The sequence below is a fragment of the Rhinoderma darwinii genome, chromosome 1 (genome assembly GCF_050947455.1).
Source record: "Rhinoderma darwinii isolate aRhiDar2 chromosome 1, aRhiDar2.hap1, whole genome shotgun sequence".
Classification (NCBI taxonomy): Eukaryota; Metazoa; Chordata; class Amphibia; order Anura; family Rhinodermatidae; genus Rhinoderma; species Rhinoderma darwinii.
Window position 1 is genome coordinate 477948426 of NC_134687.1, and position 12365 is coordinate 477960790.

Genomic DNA, 12365 nt, shown 5'->3' on the forward strand with positions numbered 1-12365 from the left:
ATACTTTTAAGTACACTTAAAATGTTTGTCACCATCCTTTTTTTTTTTTTTTACTTTTTATATTTAATTAAAACTGAATAATTCCAGTAGGTTAGATAGGTTATTTATTCTCCTACAGGACAGAGGCTGGAAGTCCCCGCTCTAAGCTTCATCTATTTTCACCAGACTCCCCACAATTGAAGTATCAGCTTTATGTGTATAGCCCTCCTACATTGACACAGGTATTCCTATTCCCCAATGTATATTCATTAGTATTTCTTTACATTTTCGGAGTTTACTGTTACTTGACGGCCCATTATTTTAAGCAGTGTGGTCTAATCACAGTGATTTGTTACCAATGTATAAAGCCTATGTGCAGAATCTATTGCGGAAATTGCACATTCACCGAGCACTCCTTCGGCCAATCATCATCGTTCCATTTTATTGTACCATTTTTAGGATTTTAGAGCTTTTGAACGTTTAGACTGGAATTGGAATGAAAACGTACTGGAAAAACCTTCCAACCCTCTCCAGTGGCAAAACATTTTAAGATATAGCATAATTCCAAGCTGAAAGCTCTTAAAAGGATGGGAAATAAGCGATGTGAATCTTGGCATACGGGGAGGAGACCTGGATGATACCCTTTTTAAGATAGAAAGCAAATGGATTTTCAAAATGGATTATATCTAAAAAGAAGGAACAAAACATTAAATTTTTGGTGCTTCCAGTAGAGTCTTTGTGAATCAGATAAAAAAAAAAACTTTCAAAAGCTATAAAATCATAAAAATTGTACAATAAAAAGGGAAAATGACACATGGAGGTATAATACAAAAAATAGAGGACATAATGTATTCATGTAGTTGTAAAATGTCAGGACATAGCTATAGTAGGTTAGGGACAGTAAATACTTCAACGAGGGTCAGAAAGTAGCCCGGCACAGTATTATTTCCCAAGCACACATTGGCGGAGAGCATACATACCACTAGACAGGAGAGGTGGATAAGGCCGACCGCCTCCTCTTGCACGAGTGCTCGGCGAACGTGCAGTGTCCGCAATAGACGCTGCACATAGGGATTTGTTACCAATGTATAAGGCCTATAAATAGACAGCACTGCTTAACCCCTTAATGACCAGCCTATTTTAGACCTTAGTGACCAAGCCATTTTTTAAGTTTTTCCATCGTCGCATTCCAAGAGCTATAACATTTTTATTTTTGCGTCGACATAGCTGTAGAAGGTCTTGTTTTTTGCGGGACAAGTTGTATTTTTTAATAGCACCATTTTGGGGGACATATTATTTATTGATTGACTTTTATTAACTTTTATTTGGGGGGAAATAGAAAAAAACCTGAAATTTCGCCACTCTTTTTCGCGTCTTAAATCTAAGCCGTTTACCGTGTGATATAAATAGCACAATAACTTTATTCAGCGGGTGGTTACGATTGCAACAATACCAAATTTGTATAGTTTTTGTATGTTTTACTACTTTTACACAGTAAAAACGCTTTTTTTTCAAAATTATTTGTTTTTATGTGTCCATATTTGAAGAGCCGTAACATTTTTATTTTTTCGCCGATGCGGTTGTATGAGGGCTTTTTTTTTGCGGGAAGACTTGTAGTTTTTATTGGTACCATTTTGGAGTAGATGCGACTTTTTATCACTTTTTTCAAAGTCAGTATTCACAGAAAACAGTAATTTTTCCATAGTTTATTACATTTTTTACGGCGTTCACCGTGCGGGTTAAATAATGTAATAGATTTATAGTTGGGGTCGTTACGGACGCGGCGATACCAAATATGTGTAACTTTTTAACTTTATTTTGTTTTTTTAATAGTAAAGCAGTTTGTAAGGGGAAAAGGTGGGTTTTTCATTTTTTTTCAAATTTTTTTTAAATTAACTTTATTAAACTTTTTTTTCACTTTTCTACTAGTCCCACTAGGGGACTTTAATATGCGATTCTCCGATCGCTATTGTAATACACTGCAATACTTTTGTATTGCAGTGTATTACTGCCTGTCCGTTTAAGACGGACAGGCATCTGCTAGGTCATGCCTCCGGCATGATCTAGCAGGCATTCGCTCCAGCCAGACCTGGGGGCCTTTATTAGGCCCCCGGCTGCCATTGGAGACACAGACACTCGGCGATCGTATCGCCGGGTGTCGGTGGGAGAGAGAGGGAGCTCCCTCCCTCTCTCCAAAACCACTCAGATGCGGTGCACGCTATTGTGCACCGCATCTGAGGGGTTAAACGGGTGAGATCGATGCTAATATCGATCTCACCCGGCAGTGCAGGCTCTGAAAGTCCACTTCTTCTAGCAGACTGCACACCGCCATTACATGCCTGTCTCAGAGTGGTTCCGCTCACCTCCTTTGTCCTCACTACCCATCTCCTCGTCCAGCACAAGGTAGCGCAACTCATATTAGGAGCAGTTGACTCCCTCAGCGGACTGTTTAAGCATTGCCGAGCTGCCCGCCCAAGGCCCTTCTCAAGCTGCTCCGCAGCATCCAGCCAGACGCCTCTATTCCAGCCCGCTTTTGCTGGCGCCATCTTGGATACTCGGCCCCGGACTCGCCGGCGTAGTTTTCTGGAGCGGGTCATCGCTGCCCGGCACTCAAGCACAGCTCCATCCGCCGCTTGGCCACGCCCCCAACATGGCAAATTTTGATTCCGAGCACCGAAACCTCAGCAATCGCTAAAACGAAGCAGCAGAAGTGTTTGTGTGAACGCTAAGCCGATACGTTTCTGTTCGGCTTTTTCCAGAAATCGATGTAGAAGAGTACGGGCTCAATAGAACGCCTATGAGTCCGTACACCGCTACAACGGCTTTCCCGGAAAAAGCTGAAAAGAAACTAAGTGGGCTAAGCGCACACACGAGCACTTCTGCTGCTTCGTTTTTGCGATTTGTGCAAGCCTTAGTGCTCGGACACCCACCAAAACTTCTGAAACGTCACTATGACATGTCAGAAGTTTGTTGAACGTTTAGTTACACTTTGTGTATTTAATAAAAAAAATAATAATAATAATTATATTACATTGCTATTTTCTATCCACTATTCCCTTTTCCCTAATAATTAAGATCAACCATTCCTAAACTTTGCCTTAGGCCCCATGCACACGACAGCAAAAAACCTCCGTTTTTGCGGACCGCAATCGCGGTCCGCAAAAACGGAGCCATTCACTTTCATTGAACACTGACACCTTTCCGTAGCACTACGGAAGGGTGTCAGTGCCGTGGAAATGTTCCGGGAATTATGCGAAAATGCGTCTGTCAGCGGCCGGCCGTGCCCGCAATCGCGGGCAGTGATTGCGGGCACGGTCGTGTGCATGGGGCCTTACTAAAATTGTGACAAGTGAAACAAACAAGTATTACCGTTAACGTATGGTCTGTTTGCCAGATTCACACAATCCAAAGGATACAGCTTTCTACCTGTAAAGCAAATAGGTTAGTTAGTGAAGTGGGGATAATTCTTAGTAAATAATCATCACATCCTTTTAAAGTGAAATTTTCATTCCGTCTGAGCTCTCCGTTGGAACGGAGCCCTGACTGACACAAACTGAAACCATAGGTTTCCGTTTCGACCACCATTGATTTCAATGGTGACTGATCCGGTGCCAATGGTTTCAGCTTGTCTTCGTTGTGCAAGGTTTCCGTCGTTTTTACGGGATGAATACCGTAGTAGACGGAACCCTTGCACAAAGGAGACAAACTGAAACCATTGGCACCGGATCAGTCACCATTGAAAATCAATGGTGATGGAAACGGAAACCTATGGTTTCAGTTTGTGTCAGTCAGGGCTCCGTTACAACGGAAAGCTCTGACGGAACGGAACCCTGACGCAGATGTGAACATTGCCTAAGCAATTTATTACTTTATTATATGATCATTTAAAAACACAATTACCAACTGTACTTGGAACAAAAGCAGTAGTTAAGTCGTAGGCAACCGGTAGAACAATCAATGGATCAAGGACAATTCCATCTTCATTGAAGAAATCTTCATAGGTCCAATCTTCATAATGGTCTCTTTCACCGCCAAAACTGGCATTCTGTAAGGCAGACATAAGTTACAATAAGTGACGCTTAGGGTCAGTTCACACAGAGTTTTTTGGAAAACCGCGTCGGTATCAGTGAAATCAATAGGAGATAGAAAAAAGCTACAGCGCTAGTTTTTGCCCACAGTCCTTGAATTAGCCTCAATGACCGCAGGCGAAAAATGCAGCGGGAAAAAAAAAACAGTGCAGGCAGTTCAAAATCTGCCTCAAAATTCATAATTTTTACTGCCTGCAAAAATCTCAGTGTGAACAGGGCATGAAAATGAAGACATTCTAAACTTGTTACTAAATAGTAATATTTACTTCTTTACCAAAAACAAGAAATGAACAGAAAGTGTATAAACTCAAATGCAAACAAAAACCTAATACACACATTTTTTTAAAGATATTTGAAATACATTTTAATCACAATTCTTCAGGGATCCAATATGGTCTCGGAACAAAGTATTTAATTGTTCTACCATAGATTATCTAGGTCTATGCGACTTGTAGCATGTGCCACATACGATACACACCACAAAAATTAGAATTTGTTTAATTATGAGGGGCTGGTAGATAAATGGTGAAAAGGGATGTAATGCACTAAAAATTAAACGTAACTTAAATATTCAAATACATGTATCCGTATAACCCATTAAAATCTAGCATAGGGCTGCAAGATTATATATATATATGTTATTGCAATGACATGATCGGCCTCAGAATGAAACAATTTGTTTATATATGTTTAATCTAAATACACTACAATTCTGGCAATAAGTGCAAGTATGCTACAAGAATAACATGATTTTCTAAGAAAGAACACCGGTCATATTTAATAATTCAGGCGTCAATAACATGGTGGGTTAAGTAAATATATCAACCTTTCTACACCAGTTTTCTGGCATAGAAAAGGCGCAAAACGGTCCAAAAATTGGAATTCGCGTATTAAAATGCAGGTTTGTCATATTTACACCGCACTCGCCTTTTTTTTGGAAAGGGAGCGTGACTTCGTAAAAGGGGCAGGGCCACAGCGGCAAAATTTGTTATAATCTACGCCAGAAAACTTCCATAAATTATAGTCCAGCTCCTAGCTGGCATAGATTTTACTCTGCGAGTCCCGAAATGGGCCCGCACCTTGCCCCATCAGACTACCCACCCATCGAACAATTATATATATAAAAAAAAAGAAAAAAGTTCACAGCTCATCTCCTCCCCTCCAGATCCCTTTAGACACCTTCAGCATGTTGGGGCTCGAACGACCGACGCCGGGCAGCATCAGGACATTGTATGTAATGCAGCACTGATGTTAAGTGCTGCGTCACATATAAGGCCCTGACACTACTCGGCGTCAGGAGCCTGTATGAGCCGATGGCCAATCAGAAGGGGGGGCTGGATGGCACACTATTTCAGTGTATTACATATTTTCCCCCATCTGCCAACTTCCCTTCTTCATTAACCCCATCGCGCTACACAAAGTACTATTCGGTCATGGTAACCACATCGTTCGCGCTCCATGATGGAATACTACATCACGGGAGGAACGGCCATCCTCCTGACACATACAGGAGCTGTGACAACTGCGGTCTCGTATAGCAGTTTCCGCAGCTCCTATCAGATCGCGGTGAACCTAGTGGGTCCTGACAGCTCTAATACACTGCACTACGCCTGTAGTGCAGTGTATTAGAATAGCGACCAGGGCCTCCTGCCTTCAAGTCCCTTAGTGGGTCAAAGTAAAACAAAAAAAAAAGTGTCAAAAAAGTTGAGTAAAAATAAAAAAGTTCTAAAAGTAAAAATCACCTTTTTTCCTCATCAGTCCTTTATTAACAACAAATAAACTATACATAATTGGTATCGCCGCGTCCGTAACAGCCTGAACTACAAAAGTATTCCGTTATCTATCCCGCGCGGTGAACGCCGTAAAAGAAAATAATAAACCGTACCAGAATCACAATTTTTTTGATCACTTCATCTCCCAAAAAATTTAATAAAAAGATCAAGACCTAAAACTGGTACTGATCGAAACTACAGTTCGTTACGCAACAAAAAAGTCCTCAGACGGCCTTCTTGATGGGAAAAAAGTTATGGCTCTTAGAATAAGGCAACACAAAAAGTAAATATTTTTTTATAAAAAGTATTTTATTGTGCAAATGCCATAAGACATTAAAAAACTATAAACATATGGAATCGCCGTAATCGTTTCGACCCACAAAATAAAGTGAATGTCATTTATAGCGCATGGTGAACGCTGTAAAAAATAATTGAATAAAAAGCAAATAGTATAATTGCTGTTTTTTTAGTCACCGCGCCACTTAAAAAAAAAATAAAAAAACTGATCAAAAAGTCACATGCACCCCATGAAAACGACAATGAATTCCTCAAGGGGTCTAGTTTCCAAAATGGGGTCACTTTTGAGGGGTTTCCACTGTACTGGTACCACAGAAGCTCTGCAAATGCGACATAGCGCCCAGAAACCAATCCAGCAAAATCTACATGCCAAATAGCGCTCCTGTTGTTCTGAGCTCAGCAGTTTGTCCAACCAGCAGTTTATGAACACATATGGGGTATTGCCGTAATCGGGAGAAATTGCTTTACAAATGTTGGGCTGCTTTTTCTCCTTTATTCCTTAAAGTTATTTTCAATTGCACAGCCTAATGCCACAAAATGCAGCAATAAGTCAGTGGGATCTAAATGCCCACTATACCCCTCGATAAGTTCCTGGAGGGGTGTCGTTTGCCAAATAGGGTCACTTTGAGAGTTTCCACTGTTTTGCACCACAAGACCTCTTCAAACCGGACATGGTGCCTAATAAAAAGGAGGAGGCCTCAAAAGCCACTACGGGCTCCTTTGCTTCAGTCCATTAGCGCACTTAGAAAAATGGGCTCTGAGCCTTAAGGCCAAAATAAGGCTGCGTCCTTAAGGGGTTAAGCAGAAGACCTTTCTCCTCGCTGGGCTCCTGCAGTACTTCAAACTCAAACTATGTATGAAACAACCAGGAATAGATGTGTTGTAGAAGACCTCCCAAGCGGATCATGGAGAGGGTTGGTGAGATTTGCATGTTTCTTTGTATTGTATTTATATCTTTAAAATTGTTAAATAAAGACTATTTGAAAAAAAAAACAAAAAACAATAGCCGTGTTGCACAAGAGGCATATCATTTCACCACCAATGTTCAGGTCACGCAGCATTTCAAAGGACATGTCCCCTTTCTGTTCTTCCAGCATAGATTGTGTGTGTTTATTTCTATACTACGCAACACATCTGTTTATGAAACCACCAATTAACAATTTGTAAAGTATTTATAGTATCTACTTTAAAAAAAAAACAACTGAAAAGTACAGTAGCTGACTAATATACATATAGCCATGTTTTACATATTGTTATTTAGTTAGCTGTATAGAAAGGCTTTTGGTTGCATCTTAACATTAAAATAAATGTAAAGATCTTCAATCAAATATAGCATAAACACAAAAAAGTAAAACACAGCTAAAAAGAAACCTAGACACACAACAAAGCTTACTTTAGTTATAAAACCGTAGTCTTCGATTTCACATTGCCTGTAAAGTTCCATGGCTATTTGGGTAGATTTACATAATTCCAATGCATCAAGCAAGAGATCTGCAAAGAATATCATGATTGTCTAATTATTTTACACAAATATAATCAAATAAAAGAATATATAACTAAATGAGACTTTAAAAAAAAACAAAAAAACAAAACAATGCAAAGTTTCTATTCCTATATGTGAAAAAAAACCACAAAAAAACCACAAACATATGAGGCAGCACGCCAAACGTAAACTGAAGTGAAGGTCTTACACATCCTTATGCAATGTTGCAGCCCAGATACATGGGGCCTCTCTCAGGCTGAATAAGACATTCACTTTTTTCACTGTACCTTTGGAGTGCTGCCGCATTTTTGGGTCCCAGGATGATTTGCTTCCATCTTCTAGTAGCTGAGCATGAAGAGGATAGAGGATAGAAGGGAGAGGCGAGAGAGCAAGCCTTACATCACCAAGCACAATGCCAAGCGTCAGAAAGAGTAGTGTAAAGTCAACCACCACTGCACTACAAATCACGCTTCTCTATCTGGCAGTCTGATAGACGAGTCTGGATTTGGCAAGTACCAGGAGAACATTACATTTCTGACTGGATTGTGTCAACCGTAAAGTTTAGTGGAGGAGGGATAACGGGTTGTTTTTTTCAGGGGTTGGTCTAGGCCCCTTTAGTCTAGTGAAGAGAAATCTTAAAGCTTCAGCATACCAAGACATTTTGGACAATTGTATGTTTCCAACTTTGTGGGAACAATTAGGGAAGGCCCTTTTCTGTTCAAGGATTACTGTGCCCAGTGCGCAAAGAAAGGCATGATTAGGAGAGATTGGTGTGGAAGAACTTGACTGGCCCGCACAAAGCCCTGACCTCAACCCCATCGAACACTTTTGGGATGAGCTAGAATAGAAATTGGAAGCCAGGCACTCTCGTCTAACAGTGTCTGACCTCACAATGCTCTTCTGGATGAATGGGCAAAAATGTCAACAGAATCTAAAATCTTGTAGAAAGCCTTCCCAAAAAGAGTGAAAGCTGTTTTAGTTGCAAATGTGGACCAGCTCTATATTAATGTGTACGGATTTAGAATGGGATGTCATAAAAGCTCCTGTAGGTGTAATGTGTATGTGTCCCAATACCTTTGTCCATATAGTTATATAAATACATATACAAACAAACACATCCATACAGTCCTGGCCAAAAGTTCTGACACGGAAATAAATTTGGGTTTTCACAAAGTTTGCTGCTTCAGTTTTTATAGCGGCAATTTGCATTAAAGGAACAGTGTCACCACAAAAAAAAAATTCATGTCAGTTTAATGTTAGTGTTTTATTAAAAACGTTTTTATTTATTTGTGTGTTTGTGTGTTACTTTTTTCTATTTTTTCACTTTTTCTTCCCTATGGGGGCTGCCATTTTTGTTTCCATTTCTGTGTGTGTCGATTAACGACACATACAGACATGGAATACGGCAGCCACAGTCCCATAGGGACTGCGAACGGCTCCCGTCCCATTGACTGCAGTGTACGGCGTCTGTGTGGGAACTGCGCATGCGCCGCTCCCACACAGTCCTATTCGAAATTGGCGCCGTCCGGCGCCATTTTCCTGTGGACCGGAAGTCGCGGCCGGACAGTAATATTACTACTTCCGGTCGCGGCTTCCGGATTTGTGCACTTGCACCAGCGGCAGCAAACGGAGCGGTCGGGCCGGAGGGAGCCGCGGCGGCAGGAGCAGGTAAGAGATTTTAATGTATGTTCGGGTTTGTGTGTGTTTACTACTGTATGTAAACCTACTACACTGTGGGTTAGCTCAAAAAATGGCGACACACAGTGTAGGAGGTTACACCGTTCAAACCCCTCGTTTATCCCGGCACTAGCCAGGATAAAGGAGGGGGGGATGCTGAGAGCTCACTAGAGCGAGGGCTTTTAACCCAATGTTGCAATGCTGCAATTTTGGGAACAGCTCCATCTAGTGACCAAAAATGGGTAGTATTATAAATTAGAAATAATTTATAATATTTCCTGACTCGTGCAAAAAAAATAAAATAAATTTGAACAATGTTTAATCACCCACACACTATATGTTTAAATTTAAAAAAAAAAACATGTTTTTCTGGCAACACATTCCCTTTAACTGCAAATAATTGGAAAGTCATTCCTTGACATGAAAATTAACAATCACAAAGCCCCCATTTCCACTGCATTTCAGCCCTGCCACAATATGACCTGCTAACAATTTCAGTGATCGTCTGGTTCGCTCAGGAGAAAGTATACACGAGGACAATAAAGTCGATAATCCTGTCATGCTGATTGAATTATAAGAGCAGACTGGTTGCTTTACAAGGGAAATGGTGAATCATTGTCGTCTTCTTCTGTAAATCAAGGTTGCCTCCAAGGAAACACGTGCAGTCATCATTGATTTGCATCAAAAGGGTTTTACAGGCAATGACATTGCTGCTAAGATTGCCCCCAAATCAACCATTTATTGGATTATCAAGAACTTCAAGGAGAGAGGTTCAATTGCTGTTAAGAAGCCCCCTTTAGACTGTTAGGGAATAATTATTGTCCAGAGAAGAAAATGCGAGTGCTACCATGAGTCCTGTGTCATGCCAACAGTAAAGCATACAGAGACCATTTGTGTGTGGAGTTGCTTTTCATCCAAGGAAGTGGGCTCTCTCCCAATTTTGCCTAAGAACACTTCCATGAATAAAAAATGGTATCGAAATATCTTCCAAGAGCAACTTCTCCCAAAGATCCAGGAGCAATTTGGTGATGAACAATGCTTTTTCCAGCATGATGGAGCACCATGTCACAAGCCAAAAGTGATACCTAAGTGGCCCAGTGAACAAAACATTGACATTTTGTGTCCATGGCCAGGAAACTCCCCAGATCTCAATGCCATTGAGAACCTGTAATCAATCCTCAAAAAGCAGGTGGACAAACAAAAACACAGAAATTTTAATAAACTCCAAGCACGGAATAGGCAATAATTGGTTGCCATCAGTCAGGATTTGGCCCAGAAGCGGATATCCAGCATGCCAGGGCAAATTTCAGCACTGTAAATATGGAGTCTTTGCATAAACTTGATGTATTTGTCAATAAAAGTTTAAAAACTTATGAAATGCTTATAATTGCATTTCAGTACACCATAGAAACATCTGACTAATAGATCTAAAAGCAAAGAAGCAGCAAACTTTGTGAAAACCAAAATGTCTCAGTCTCAAAAGTTTTGGCCAGGGCTGTACACCGTAAGGTTAAAATCACCTGACTAACACGGTGTAAGTCCTACCTATCTGGCACCAAGACGTTAGCAGCATGTCCTAAGACGTTGGGGTGGTCCTGGCCATGGGGCATAATAGCTAGCTCCCCAACACTGTCCAATCAGCTGCAGTCACTGTCAGAGCAGCTTCTGCTGTGTGATCTCTCTTGTGAGAGAACCGTCTTCTCATCACTGGCTGACAGATCCTGATTAGACAGTGTCAGAGCACTGACTATCACGCCCCCCCCCCTCCTGCCCTTGCCATGTCCAGAAACGACCCACTGAGTACAGGGGTTCATTTACATATCGGTCCAATAGGAAGGACATTGATATCTCTAGAACGGCAGAGGCTAGACAGGTAATTCAGTGCACCAGGGTCTGTGCTGCAGCACCTATAACATGGTGTACTCAGCTGCATACGTATTGGTTAGGTTATGGTCCTCTTTAATCAAAATACATGTATAAACTTATTGTGACTACCAAGAAAATGTTAATATAAAAACAAAATACATTCAACTATTTCAGTAGAATACTCGCATATAAACTCATCGCAATAATGATACTCTGATGTAAAATACACATTTTACTCAGAGCAGATTTCTAGATTCACAAATTTAGGAAACCATTGGAAGAAAAAAAATATATAAGGGTCAGTTGGGTGCTTATGTTGCTCTGCTCCTTCAGAGTAGAACGAAAATACACTAAAAATATCGGAAGCACCGATTTGGTTGCATGACGGACACCAACAGCGCCACACGGAACCTATCGACTTTAGTAGGTTCCATTGGGTTTCCGTCATAGGTTCCATCGTTTTACTGTAAACAATAGATGCACTATTGTTTTCAGTATTTTGGCACATACGGATAGGATATCCTCTCTAGATATTACCTGGACTGCACATGGTAGATGCTTTACAGGCCAAATCGTAAATAACAGAAGGGAGATTCATTCCTGGCGGAATTACCATCGGAGTATTTGCTTCTAACATTCGGCAAAGTTTTTGGGAAACCAGAAAGTGTAATTGTGCAGTCTGAGCATTGCAGTGATGTTCATATAAATCCCTGAAAATTAAACAGACTGTTAATACACATAGGGTCAATAGTCATTTAAAATGTATAACAAATTTCTGTCCTGATTTATTGCTCAAAGCTTAGGGTTGCATTGACAAGGCTGCATTTAATCCATGTGAGGTCCTCTACTTTGTTTTCAAAGGGCACAGAAGGAGGAATTAAGGGTCTAGTTGATCGGCGCTCGCTGCACCAGCCGCTTATCGGCAGGTGTAAAAGGGCCTTTAAACTCTGTTGGTTCGCTATATACAATTAATTTTTCCTGTATTGCTACGAAGGCCTTATTCACACGAACATATAAATACGTCCGTGCTACGCGCGTGGAAATCACACACGTCACACGGACCTATGTTAGTGAATGGGGCCGTTCAGACTGTCAGTGAATTTCACGCAGCGTATGCGCGCGTGTGATTCGCGCAACAGTAGTAAAATAAATGAATGAAAACTGAAAAGCACCTCTTGCTTTTCTGTTTGTAAACATAAAAAC

The 12365-nt window shown here is 40.8% G+C and overlaps 1 protein-coding gene across 2 annotated transcripts in view; it reads right to left on the reverse strand.

Moving 5' to 3' along the window:
• The window catches only part of KNTC1 (kinetochore associated 1), a 245329-nt gene that overhangs the window by 97423 nt on the left and 135541 nt on the right, over positions 1–12365 (reverse strand). For both annotated transcript variants that reach the window (XM_075834110.1, XM_075834112.1), the window contains 4 exons: positions 11700–11872; positions 7530–7627; positions 3880–4024; positions 3349–3405 (listed from right to left, as the gene is read on the reverse strand). In XM_075834110.1, coding sequence (XP_075690225.1) covers positions 3349–3405; positions 3880–4024; positions 7530–7627; positions 11700–11872 — 473 coding nt within the window. The remainder of the gene's footprint in view (positions 1–3348; positions 3406–3879; positions 4025–7529; positions 7628–11699; positions 11873–12365) is intronic.